A 13,393-nucleotide genomic window follows, 5' to 3' on the forward strand; every position below is an offset into this window, starting at 1 on the left:
TCTTTATTTTGGGAATTGAACCATGGGGACTGTGCTATACAATTTTATGATACTTTTATGGAAGCCATCAAAATAAAAAAAGTAGAATTCAATAACTCTTCATGCTTCCAAAAAAATGTCGGATAATAGCAGTGCCTCCCCCTCATACTTGGCCCATTGAAGACTTCCATTTATCAGGATTCTGGCCAATGTGTGCCAGCACATGCTTAACTACAATGTTGGGTTGCAAATCATATATTGGTTGCACTCTATCTGAAACTACTGATCTTTTTGTGTGCTCTCTTGTCTTGATAGGGCAAGTTGTGTCTGATTCCTTGGGCACAGCACAACTTGGTTCCTTTTTATGAGTGAGGGCATTGATACTTTCCCCTCACTTTAGCAGGGCAGATTGGGCTGGAATTTTTGAGACCACTGGCCTAATTGTCCATGCTTATTTTCTGCTGTAAGGTTGCTTCATATCTCTTAGGAATATGAAACAAAGTCTTCAGCTGAAACCATTGCCTTTCACAGAAATAATCCCCAAATTTACTCCAGACAGGGTCTGGTAGATACAGATCATAAACATTAACTTCAAAGCCTTTTTCTACAGTCTAATTATCTGCATCCTTTAATATTGGGTCAAGAATAGAAATAGCATAAACTCTGTAGTTGAGGGCTTATAACTCAGAGAACAATCTCAATTTTCAATGGTAATTAGCAATTTTCCTGCCATGCAAGGACATTATCTGACTTATCCCTTAGTCCTCAGGTACTGGCAGTCTCTGCTGCAGCTACTTGTACACAATACTGTTTTTCAGTTCAAACAAAGGTCTTTGAAAAGAAAAGAGCTTTCACTAATTTTCTTGCCACAATAGCTTGGAAATTGAACACATCAAAGTTCAGAATTTTTAATTTTGGTACACACAAGATGCTCTGAGCATCGAATTTCAGACTTATAATTGCATTTGCTACAGTTGGATTTATAAAGCCATTCTGTCTAACTATGAAAAGAATGCAATGTGCAAATGGGGGTGATTAAGTTGTTGTAATGGTGCCTGAGCAGATTCTGGGATCCTAGAGACAGTACTGCCCAAAGGCAAGTAAGCAAATATGGCATACACATAAACCTCTCCCCAGAAAGGCCTTGAGCAGCTTAGTGAACACCAGGGATGTTAATAAGCAGTTTGGAGGTACCAGAGACATCACAGTCAAATTACGTTGAGAAGAAAGAATCTGAACTGCATCCCCCTATCCTGAATAAAATCTTCTCATGGCCCTTCAACTGTATACTTCTGGAAGCAGCTTGGCTTTATAAAGTGCTTAGTTGAAGAAAAGTGATGATTGAAAACATCGAGCTCAGTAGGCATGGGGATTGAGAGAGACTGGTGTGTGATGTAATGTCAGAGTTTGCTACTCAGGTTGTTTGTTGAAGTTAAATTGAAAATGCAATTGCTTTATGTTCTTGCTAAACAATGTGAAAAACTGCAAGGAGACAAGAGCCAAGGTGTTTTCAGTGTAGAAGACTTTACAAGTTAACAATGTTCTCCTTTCCTAGCAATTAAGACTGACCTTGACAGCTTTGGGAATTAGGAAAGGAAGTAGAGTAGAATAATTAGGTTTACCAGGAGGTAGGGGGACAATGCCACTCCACCTTGCCTGGGCTTTTAGCTGGGTGGGGGGAGGGGAAGGTACCAAGTAAGGAAAAGTTTTCCTGGGGACCAGAGGAAAATGCCCCACCCACTGCAGGATAGTAGGTGTAGCAGCTGGGAACATCATCTACTCATGAAGAGATATTCACCTAGTGCTCCTGGGCTACAAAGAGGTCAGAAGTATCTATTAAGAAGACTTGTCCTATATTCAATGAAATAGAGGACTTCTGAGTATTCTTGATGAAAAAACCAGAGCTGAATAGAAAACTTGATCTTCAAAAACATGAAAAGGTAAACAGGAAAGAGAAATCATAAGGGACTTATTAAAGTTGAACTGTTTATATTCTTATATGGAAAGATATATGTATATGTATATATGTAGGGGTGAGAGAGGAATATACTGGGAGAAGGAAAAAGGGAGAGGTAGAATAGAGTAAATTATCTCACACAAGAGTCAAAAAAAGCTTTTACACAAAGTGAAGGGGAAGAGAGAGGAGGTGAGAGGGAATGAGTGAACCTCACTCTCAGATTTGGCTTGAGGAGGGAATAACACACACGCTCAACTGGGCATGGAAATCTATGTTACCCTACAGGAAAGTAGGAGGGAAGGGGATAAGAGAGGAGGGGAAGATGGAAGGGACATCAAATGGAGGGAGGAGGTAATCAGAAGCAAACTTTTTTTAGGAGTTCCAGGGTCAAAGGAGACAATAAAATAAATGGGGGATGGGCTAGGATGTTGGGAAATATAGTCTTTCACAGCATGACTGTTATGGAAGTGTTTTGCATGGCTGCACATGTACAGCCTATATAAAATTGCTTGCCTTCTTAATGACAGTGGATGGGGAGGGAGGAAGGGAGAGAATATGGAATTCAATTTTAAAAACTAATGTTAAAAATTGTATTACATGCAACCAAGAAATAAGATATACAGACAATGGCATATAGAAATCTATCTTGCCCTCCAGGAAAATAGAAGAGAAGTGTGTGTGGGGGTGTTAGAAGGGAGGTCAGATTGGGGAAAAGGGTAATCAGAATGCACAACGTCTTGAGGTGGTGGGAGGGGAGAGATGCGGAGAAAATCTGGAACTCAAAATCTTGTAAAAGTGAATGTTGAAAACTAAAAATAAATTAATAATAAAAAAGAGCTGTCTTATTCATCCTTAAAACTTAGGGAACACAGAATGGAAAATATGCATTATATGGCATCTCTCCATAGAACATCATTTGTGAATACCTGAAAATACAATAAGCCATTTTAGAACTGAGGACTCAAAAGTATACTTAGAGAGATGAATCAATGAGCAATCAATATAAACCCATTTAAAGCTGAATTCCATGTTTATGTTAAAAAAAGATAAGGAACTGAAAAGCAAAAACAGTTATCCCACAAGTACAGTAGCTATTCCAAAGCCTTCTGAGAGTATTTATTTGTTTTGAACATAATTAAAAAAAATTGTAATGTCCTCTGAAGTCTAAATTGAAAGCACAGTGTTGCTTCCTTTGAATGTCTCTCAGGTACTACTCGGGCTGTTGCTATCCCACAGCTAGCTGAAAACAACTGACCAGAAGACTTTCAGTTCTATCACCATAGTATCTTTCATAGCTATTTCATTTCTATGCAGCTGGCAACTTCTCTAGTACAGGCCCTCATTACCTTATACCTGTATGATTTTAATAGCCTTGTAATTGGACTTCTTATAATTATGTCTCCCTCCCCCAGTCCATCTTCCATTTAGATGCCAAAATAATTTTTTTTTTGGAGGCAACTGGGGTTAAGTGACTTCCCCAAATTCACATAGCTAGCAAGTTTCTAAGGTTGGATTTGAACTCAAGTCTTCCTGATTCCAGGGCTGGTACTTTATCTGTGCCACCTAACTGCCTTTCCAAAATAATCTTTTTAAAGCACACGTCTGACCCCATAACTTACCTAAAGTTAATCGGTTGTCTGTCAACAGTCAACAAGCATTTATTAGGCATTTTTGTTGTTTTTGTTGTTGAGTCACTTCCAACTTTTTGTGCTTTTGTCAGATACTGGAATGGTTTGCTATTTCCTTCTCCAGTGGCAAACAGAAGGCAAGTGACTTGCCCAATGTCACATAGCTATGAAGTGTCTGAGGCTGGATTTTAACTCAGGTCTTCCTGACTCCATGTTCAGTGCCCTATCTACTATGACATGTAGCTGACCATTATGTGCCAAGCACTGTGCTAAACTTTGAGAATACAAAAAACAAGCAGAAAGACAATCTCTACCTCAAGTAGCTTAAATTCTAACAGAAGAAGACAATGCATCAAAAGGAACTGAAATGAAGGGTGAAGGTACCATGGGAAGAACAGCATGGAAAGGAATGAACATAAGGTTGACCTAAGCCTTCTCCTTAAAATGGAGGTTCTTGGAGAAGCCATCCATTCAGAGGGAGAGGCCACAAGGGAAGAAGATAACTTCCAATGTGTGAATTCCAGGTTTGGAGTAAGCTGCCAGGATGTAGACAGTTCTAAGGCGTGAGAAACTCTAAAGATCAGCTTGGAGAGGAATGAGGAAGTTTTCCCCAAATACTTCCCTATGGCAAGAAGCAGAAGATAAACATTTAACACTTTAAAAACCAAGTTGATCTCTGTTCCAGCATTAGCCTTACTGGACTTAGAGAAACCCTTTACCTTGTATGTAGATGAGAAACATGGTCAGGCTGTGGGTGTTCTCCCTCATCATCTCTGTCTCCTAGAAGCTCTAGCTTCCTTCAAAGAACAGCTCAGGGACACTCTCCTGCATAATGCATTTCCTGATTTTCCCTCTACTCTTGTTATTAACAGTCTCCATCTCGAAATTACTTTGTTTCTTCAGATATTTTGTTTTCAACTTTCTTCCCCACCCCCATCTTAGTACAGAAGGTCCTTGAGGGCTGTTATAAATGCCTTTTTTCTTTATAGTTTCTTTGTAACACAACGCCCTTTATAATAGTAGGTGTTTAATAAGTATTTGTCCTCTAGGTGGTGCAGTGGATGGAGGGCTGATCTTGGAATCAGGAAGGCTTGTCTTCCTGACTCTTCTCTCCAGAAAAGTCACCTGCGAGTCACTTCCTGATATCATGGCCATCTTTGAGAATGAAGGACAAACACAACAACAACCTTAAGGAGATGTCAGTCCATAGCTGCACACTTAGGTTAGTTTTGTTGAGCCGAAAGGAGTGAGACAAAAGATCCCTGAGAGTAAAATTGGGAAGTGGATTTTATTGCCATGGGACTGCTGGGGTCACCATACCCAGATCAGACAGTGAGTTGGCATGGACAGTGTGCCAGTTTTTAAAGTGAGTCAGGTTACTTAAGCCGAGACTACAATCAGTGATGTGACAGTGTATTTTTGAATTTTTTTCTACCCCCTCATCTTTTCTAGTCTTGACTTTGGCACTACCTGCCTGGGTGATTGGGGCAAGTCACTTAATCTCAATATAGCTCAGTTTCTCATAGGTGTCAACCTTATGTACCTTCAGTAGTTGACCACTTTGGAAGGGTTCTTAATCTTTTTTGTGTCTAGGATCCCTTTGGCAGTCTGGTGAAGCCCAGGGATCCATTCTCAGAATAATGTTTTTTTTTTTTTTTAAAGCAATTGGGGTTAAGTAACTTGCTCAAGGTTACACGACCAGTTATTTCTGGGTGTAGTGCTAAGTATCTGAGCCTGGATTCGATCCCTCAGGTCATCCTGACACTGGGGCCGGTGCTCTTACTCGCTGTGCTACCCGGCCACCCCCAGAATAATGTTTTTAAACAGATAAAATGAAACACATAAAATATAAAGGAAAACAATTATATTGAAACACAGATATACACATATGTGCACGTGTATATACATGTATATATTTTATATATGTCAATATATAAAATTTAAATGCAACATATTCAAATATGTACATATCTGCACATATTATATAGAAACCAAATATATTGAAATATAGATACACATAGGCATATTTAATTCATAGTTAAGACTTCTTAGCTAATAGTCACAAAAGCTCAAGATTCTGATCTAAAGCCAGTGTTATTTCTAGTACACCTCAGCTATCTTTTAGTAATTGAATTATTGATCTAACAAGGTGCTAGAACCTGAAAGGAATCATCTGGGTTTCTTAAAGATCTAAAGCTGGAAGGGAATTTAGAAGTTTTTTGTCCAACCCCTTCATTTTATAAATGAGAAAACAGATTCATCCGTTAAAGAATCAGATGAATAGTAAGTGGCAGAGTTAAGATTTTAATTGAGATCCTGGAATTCAAGGTTTAGCACTCTTTCCATTCCACCATAGCATTGATAATCTGCTAATTTTAATCATTCTTGTACTTTCAAACAGGTAGTTTTTGTCTATTTTCAGGGTCATTACAATTAACCCAGCTACAGCAATCCATCAAGAAGGGGCTAAATCTTAGTGGTAAGTAGTGGCAGTATAGGTTTCAAAGCTCTTAAGGACTCTATTATCAGGAGTATTACATAAATGCAACTGCATAAAATCACATAAAATCATAGTCCAATCCACCTCATTTAATAAATGAAGAAACTGAGGCCCAGGTTTTGAGTGGCAGAAACCATATTCGAACCTAATGCTTTTCCTTACCACTGGAGTGATTTTTGTTTAGATCGGCTCTGAAAGAAACAGATTTAATTTGTTGTTTTGTAATGTAAGCAAACTTGAAAAACTTCAGCAGAAATAGATGTGCAGACTGCTACATGTGTTAAAGAATCTTCTACTGCCCTCTTGTGTCAGCTTGCTTAATAAGAAAGGCACAAGGTGGGAACAAGTTTCTTAACAATGAGGACAAAATGAGAAATTTATACTCGCTAATAGGAATACTCTTGACTTTGCTATATAGAGAGTGAAAATCGTACAGAATTTTATTAAAATTACTAGAGTACTTAGGATCACAGGTCTCAGATGAGAAAGGACTCTGAGTCAATTAGTCCAACCTCCTCATATTGCAGATAAGGAAACTGAGGCTTAAAAAGGCTATTATTTGTTCACACAGATAGTAAACTTCAGAAGTAGGATTTGAATTCAGGTCCTATGACTTTTTCAGTTGTACTACACAAAAATTGAAAGAGCTAATTGTTAATTTTTCAGTGTATTTCAGTTATCTTGAGGATGAGGAAATGAGAATGAGGAAACACTACAAATCAGGGCTTGATTTAGTATTCTTGGTTATTGTCCAGACTAAAAAGTGATGGAGAAAATGTTAATAACATACAATTAAAAGCATGGCATGTATACTTTCCCCCTTCCAGGGAGCTGGTTGTTAAATATTACCAGCACAGCCTTCCTTAAACAAAACCAATTTACTACTATTCACAAATAAAATGAATTTCTATGTTATGTATGTCCACAGAAAGTTATTTGTTCCTTGCTTAGTATTCTCCTCTGTCTTGTCAATATAATAAGAAGCACTCACCTTAAAAAAAGTCACAATAACAAAGGAAAGATTGAAAGCAAAGGGAAAAGGGGATGACAGAGGATAAGATGGGCAGATAGGGTCCTAGAAGCAACAAAAATGAACTTGGACAGGCTTTGAGAGACAATGGAGGGTAGGAGGGTGCTATTTAGGGTTGATGTGGTCACAAAGAGCTGAATATGACTAAACAACAACAAAAATGATTGGTGAATAGAAATGGGAATAAAACACTTGGACGGGAGAGATAAGTTGTGATTAGAAGAGATAAATTGTGGACCTGATTTCAAATCTAGCCTCAGACACTTATTAACTATGTGACACTGGCAAGTCATTTAACTCTCACTTTCTTTATCTATAAAATGGGTATTATAATAGCTCCTATCTCCTGTGGTGGTTGTTGAGGATAAAACAATTTATTTGTAAAAGCACTTTGCAAATAATAAAACACTATATAAATGCTAGCTATCATCATCTGTTATTGTTTGTTAAGTGGCTTGCAAACCTTAATAAGGGTTATGCTGAGGGGTGGCCAGGTGGCTCAGTGAGTAAGAGCACTGGCTCCAGTGTCGGGATGACCTGGGGATCAAATCTGGGCTCAGATACTCAGTACCACACCAGAAATAACTGGCCATGTAACCTTGACCAAATTACTTAACCTTGATTGCTTAAAAAAAAAATAAGGGGTATGCTGGTGCCAGCTCTAACAGACTTGAAACAACTAACTTGTTAAGTTTTCAATGTATTTACACATTGAGAGTTGACAGACACTACATATCAGAGCTTAAACTAGTATTTTTGGTTATTGTCCAGACTTTAAAAAGTAATGGAGAAAACATTAATAACATAGATTAAAGTTTAAAATGTCATATATATACACACACATATATATGTATACATGTATGTATGTATGTATACACACATATATCCCCCCTGGAACTCATTGTTAAACATTTACCAATACAACCCTGCTTAGTGTCATATAAATAGAAATCCTAACTAGTTATTACATCTCTTTTTGAGTCAACAGATCAGATATTTCTTCCTTTTCCTCACCTCACCCCATTCCCTAAGTTCCCATAGGGTTACCTGGCACAGGATAGGCACTTAATAAATGCTCATTGACTTGACTTATTTGGAAACTTTGCTAAATTGATGTAGCTATTACAAAGCTATACTATCTCATTTCCCCGACTATGAGATTGAAGCACCAAGTTCCATGCATGCTAAATCACTCTGAGTGTGGGGAGAGAACTTCATTTAGCTTCTAGTTTTATGTTCCATCAACATGATAAAATAGGACTGTGGATAAACTGCTAGTTGCCTCATCACATTCTTGAGCTTAGTGTAGTTTTAGGCTAGAGATCCAGGCTAGAGACAATTTTACTCGGTGTCTCTTCTTATTGCTGGCATTCTGTGAAGTCCCCACTGATTTCAGACACTTTCTAGTCTGAAAAGTCTTAAAAGAGTGAGTTGGGCTCACTCTTTGATGATCCTAAAGTGGGATGACATTCAGAGGTAATGCAGAGGAGATCAAATGCCAACTCATCAAATTTTAATTGAGGAAGACATGATCAAAATTAGGAAAAATGAAGAAGTTTCTGCTTCCTGATAAAAGTTCTGTTGACCTTGAATTATTAGTGAAAATCATCTCTCATTTAAGGAACAGACTACTAAAACACCAAATGAACAAAATGCCATATTCTCATTCACATGTCGAACAATCATATAAATCAAGGATTATGTACTTGGAAATAGAAGGCACCTCAGAGGCTATATAGTCCAACCCTCTCGTTTTAAGTGATGTCTAAGTTGACCAAGAGGCTTACCCATTGTCACAAAATCACTGGAAGTAGGACTGAAGCCAAGTATTCTTGCTCGAAACCCAGTGCTCTTTTGATTATGCTCTTAATATTCGCAAAAATTCTATTAAGTAGGTGCTTTTATTATCCTCATTTTATAGATGAAAAAATAGGTTCACTTGTGTTAAATGACTTGCATAGACTCAGCTGATAAATGTCTAGGATGAGATTTTATTCTATCCACTATATCATACTGCCTCTCTATGGTATAAATCCAACCCTGAAACATGCCTGGCATTTGACAGTATAGGTTTCAGACTGAGAAAGCTTCCTCATGGTAAGGGTAGGAAAGATACAATGAAGGCTGTTGCTATGATTATATCACTCTATCTGGGAACCTGTAGGTCCCTTCCAGGCTCAGCTAAAGTTCCATATCCTACAGGAGCCTTTCCTAATTACCTCTGTTGTTAGTGCCCCTTCTCCTGAAATTTACTTTAAAAAAAATCTCTCTGCATATATGTTATTTTCTCACCATAGAATCTAAGCTCTTTGAGGGTAGGGAATGTTTTATTTTTGACTTTCTATCCCCAACATATAAGCTAGTATCGAGTACCTTATCAGTGCTTAATAAATGCATGTTCTTTTTTGTTATTGTGGTAGTGGTGGTGGTGGAGAGACAGAGTGTGTGTGTGTGTGTGTGTGTGTGTGTGTGTGTGTGTGTGTGTAGGGCACATGATCTGTCTTTTTTTGCTCTGCCTATTTTCAGTGCTTCTCCTTCCCACTGAGACAGGAGCATAGAGTACTCTATCAATAAATACACTTCCAAGAGGAGGTAGGATAACTGTAATAATGTTACTGTGGGAGACTGATCAACTAATTCCTTTTTATTCATTGTCCTAGGCCCTCCAAGAATTCTGTTTCTCAGATGACCAAAATGCCAAGCTCTCATTCACACTTTAAAATAAAATTAGCCATATGAATCAAGGTAAGTCCTTACCTGACCCGAGGAGTTGGATTGCCCATGACTCGGCATTCCAAATAAACTCTGCTCCCTTCAGCTACTTCTTGACTTCGCAATTTCTGGGTGAATTTAGGGCCAGCTGGGAGGTTCATGGGATCAAGAAGTGGTTCATGTAAGATGCCACTGCCAGACTGAGTAATGGCCTGGTTCTTCTGGCAGTAGTCATTAATGTGTTTAGTTGTAGGTAATTTAACTTCTGTCTCCATTTCTGGGTGGTCTTCAGCTGGGCTCTGACTGGCTGAAGTACTTAAGGCTGATGGCTGATTCTTTGGAGACAGGTACCCACTATCTGGTGATGAAGACTCTCCATTTAGATTTAGATTTCTTGGCTTTGCTGCCTCTCTAAATATGGAAGAGAGTTCTTCAATCAGATTAGCTGCCTTGTCACGAAGTTGGCTATGGGACCCAAGGGCCCCTTGATATACCAGTTTGGAATTAGCACTTGAGTTTACTGCCTTTGGACCATGTCTCTCAGCTTTCCGGAGGCTCCGAATGTAGCTGGGACTGGCAGTCAGCAAGGGTGAGCCGGTGGGTTTTCTCTTGGATGTAGGTGAAGAGATACTCCTGTTTTGGACGACTGGGGATTCTTGTTTTGATAAAGTCAGACTTTGAGTTGGTCTGTATCCCTGAGGCATTGTTGAAGTCATCTGCTCATCTAATTTGGCCTCCTTATGGGAAGTTTTTTCACAGAGGCTTGATGGAGAGGTTTTAAAAATGTGAGTGATTTCCTTTTCTGAATCAAAATCTTCCAATTTAGAGTTGGCTATGGCTTCTCGAGCCAGGTCAAGACTTTTGTTTATTTCTTCCTGGCTTAGAAAGGCAGATAGTTCAGTGAAGAGCTCAGCATTCCTGGTGTCTTCCTGAACATCTGATAGGCTATCATAGAAAGATTCATGGGAAATTGTCTCTGACATTTTCAAAATAGCTCTAGTGTTTACAATGTAAATACAAAGCTCTTTACAAAGCTCTCTGTTGTTTACAATGTTAAGCCCCTTTTGTGGGGAGAAAGGGAAAGTTCAGAGATACTGGAAATTCACAGCTTCATTCTTGCAGGCTGTAAGATAACATAATCTTTGTTAAAAAAATGTTACAGTAAAATAAATACTTCATTTTATCATGGAATGATTGCTCTCCAACTACAGACCACTGGTCACTAAGTTGGGAAACACATCAGAATGAGATAAGATATGTCCAATGCTCATCACTTTTTTTAAAGAATTTTTTTGTTTTCCTTAATTACATGTAAAGACAATTTTGATATTAATTTTTTAATAATTCTTGAGTTCCAAATTCCCTCCCTCCCTCCCTTCTGTCCTCCTTGATAAGGCAAGCACTCTGATGTATATTGTGCATGTGTAGTCTTAATGCTTACCACTTATCACTCTCTTTAATTTAAGATGTGTGTGGCTGATGGCAATCCAAGAGTAAACCTAGCTGGTTCTGAAGAAACTGGGAAAAAGTTTTCCATAAAGGGAGCAGTCAAGTATAGTAGAACATTTAATTTTTCCTTTTCTTTATTCATTAACTGGAATAAGTACCACTCCTTGGAATACTACCTGGCTTCTAAATAAAGGGTACCCTGTCTAATGTTAGGTGGCCAGATTCCTGTTGATTGATTTAGTGGTGCTACATTCCTCATCTGAGCCCAAACCATAAACTATACTACAGTTGTCCCAATTCTCAACTTCTTTTGGGGTCACATAGAATTTTTCTATCTTTAAGCACCTGACATTTCTCTTTTGCTTTTCATTTTGATGGTTAGCAAACAGAGCCTCCATGTGATAATAACTACCACTATTAAAAAATGGAATGGATGTCTTGGGAGGCAATGAGCTTTCTCTTCCTAGAAATCAGATACTTACTTGTCAGGAATGTTGGAGAGTAAATCCTTGTTCAGGTTTAGATTAGACTACATGGCCTTTCAGGTCCTTCCAACTCTGAGGTTGTGATTGAGAGAATGCCTCTATATATTCTACTCACCTGTGACTACTTGAGATATCTGGTTCCTTTTACTAAGGGTATTGAATGCATGAATATTGATTACACTTATGTGTTATTTTAAATTCTCACAAATGACTGGATAGCAATTTGAAAATTAATGACAATCTAGAGTGTTCTCTACAAGTTCTCTGACCCCTGGATGCTTTTACTACCATAAACAGGTATATGCAAGGCTTGAAGACTCAGAATGAAGGAAATCCAAATGATGAGCACTCTTTGAGCTTTAGAGATAAGTACATATGCAAATGCTATTTCAACAAAATCTGTTTATCTATCCGTCATTAGAGACACAGATACATTCAAGAAGCAAAATAAAAATCTTTATCCATCACCTGCTGTGTTCAGAACATTGTGTTAGGTACTGGTAGAGATAAAAAAAATTGATATAATGCATCAGCAAACATTATTAAGCACCTGCAACGTATGAGGCATTATGCTTGGTGCTGGAGGTACAAAGATAAAAATGAATTATATCCTTCTCTGAAGGAGCTTACATTCTGTTGGGGAACAAACCAAATAGGTAGATAAGTGCATATAATATATACAAAATCAATACAAGGTCATGGAGGAGCAGGGTTACAAATAGTTAAGAGGATAAGAAAGGTGACATGAGCTGAGTTTTTAAGGAAATTGGGGATTAAAAAATGTAGTGGTGAAGAAGGAATGAATTCCAGGCATGGCATACAACCAGGGAAAGGTCAGAGGACTCAAAGGATAAAGTGTTAGAAACAGCAAGAAAGCTGCTGGCTTGGGGAAGTGATAGGGAGTCACATGCAATAAGGCTAGGTATGGAGCTTGTAGACAGGTTGTGAAGGCTAAAAAATATCACGTGGAGGAGTTTTTATTTGATTATAGAAGGAATAGGGAATTCTGGAGATTATTTTCATTTATTTATTTTTTTTTGGTGGAGAATTTACATGACCATACCTGTGCTCTAGAAAAATCACTTTTAAGATTAATGGAGGATGGGCTGCAGAGGGGAAGATACTTGAGTCATGTAGGCGATATAGGAGGGCTCTTAAAAATAATCTTGAAGACAGGGATGAAGGCCTGAATAATGGTGGTGGTTGCTTGAATAGAGAGAAGGGGATAGATGCAGGGAATTTTGTGGGGATAGAAATGATAGGATTTGGGAACTGAGAGGATATATGAAGCTAAGTGAGGGTGATGAATTTAAGATACCACTGAGAATATGAACTTGTGAATGAGAAAGGTGGTGGTAGCCTCAAGAGAATTAGGGAGGTCCAGAAGAGGGACAGATTGTTGAGGAAAGATAATGAGTTACTTTGGACAATATTGAATTTGATATACCTATTGACATGGCCTTCCCTATGCTAATAAGTATATCAAGTCAACAAATATTTAATTAGTATTTACTATGTGCCAAGCACTGTTGATGATGTGGTGTTAGAGCTCAAAAGAGACTAGGGTTAGATGTATAAACCTGAGAAGCATCTGAATAGAAATGATAATTAAATCTATGGGTTTAAGTAGCTAGGTGGTAGAATGCTGGGCCT

At 38.2% G+C, this 13,393-nt stretch overlaps 1 protein-coding gene across 5 annotated transcripts in view; it reads right to left on the reverse strand.

Annotated features, from left to right (window-relative positions):
* PALLD (palladin, cytoskeletal associated protein) overlaps nucleotides 1-13,393 on the reverse strand; it is a 543,092-nt gene that overhangs the window by 511,069 nt on the left and 18,630 nt on the right. For all 5 annotated transcript variants that reach the window (XM_069097213.1, XM_069097225.1, XM_069097232.1 and 2 more), the window contains one exon: nucleotides 9,852-10,929. In XM_069097213.1, the coding sequence (XP_068953314.1) occupies nucleotides 9,852-10,789 (938 nt within the window). In that variant the 5' untranslated portion in view covers nucleotides 10,790-10,929. The remainder of the gene's footprint in view (nucleotides 1-9,851; nucleotides 10,930-13,393) is intronic.

The sequence above is a fragment of the Petaurus breviceps genome, unplaced genomic scaffold (assembly GCF_028583685.1).
Source record: "Petaurus breviceps papuanus isolate PSGF00001 unplaced genomic scaffold, PetGlider_PUasm1.0 126, whole genome shotgun sequence".
NCBI lineage: Eukaryota > Metazoa > Chordata > Mammalia > Diprotodontia > Petauridae > Petaurus > Petaurus breviceps.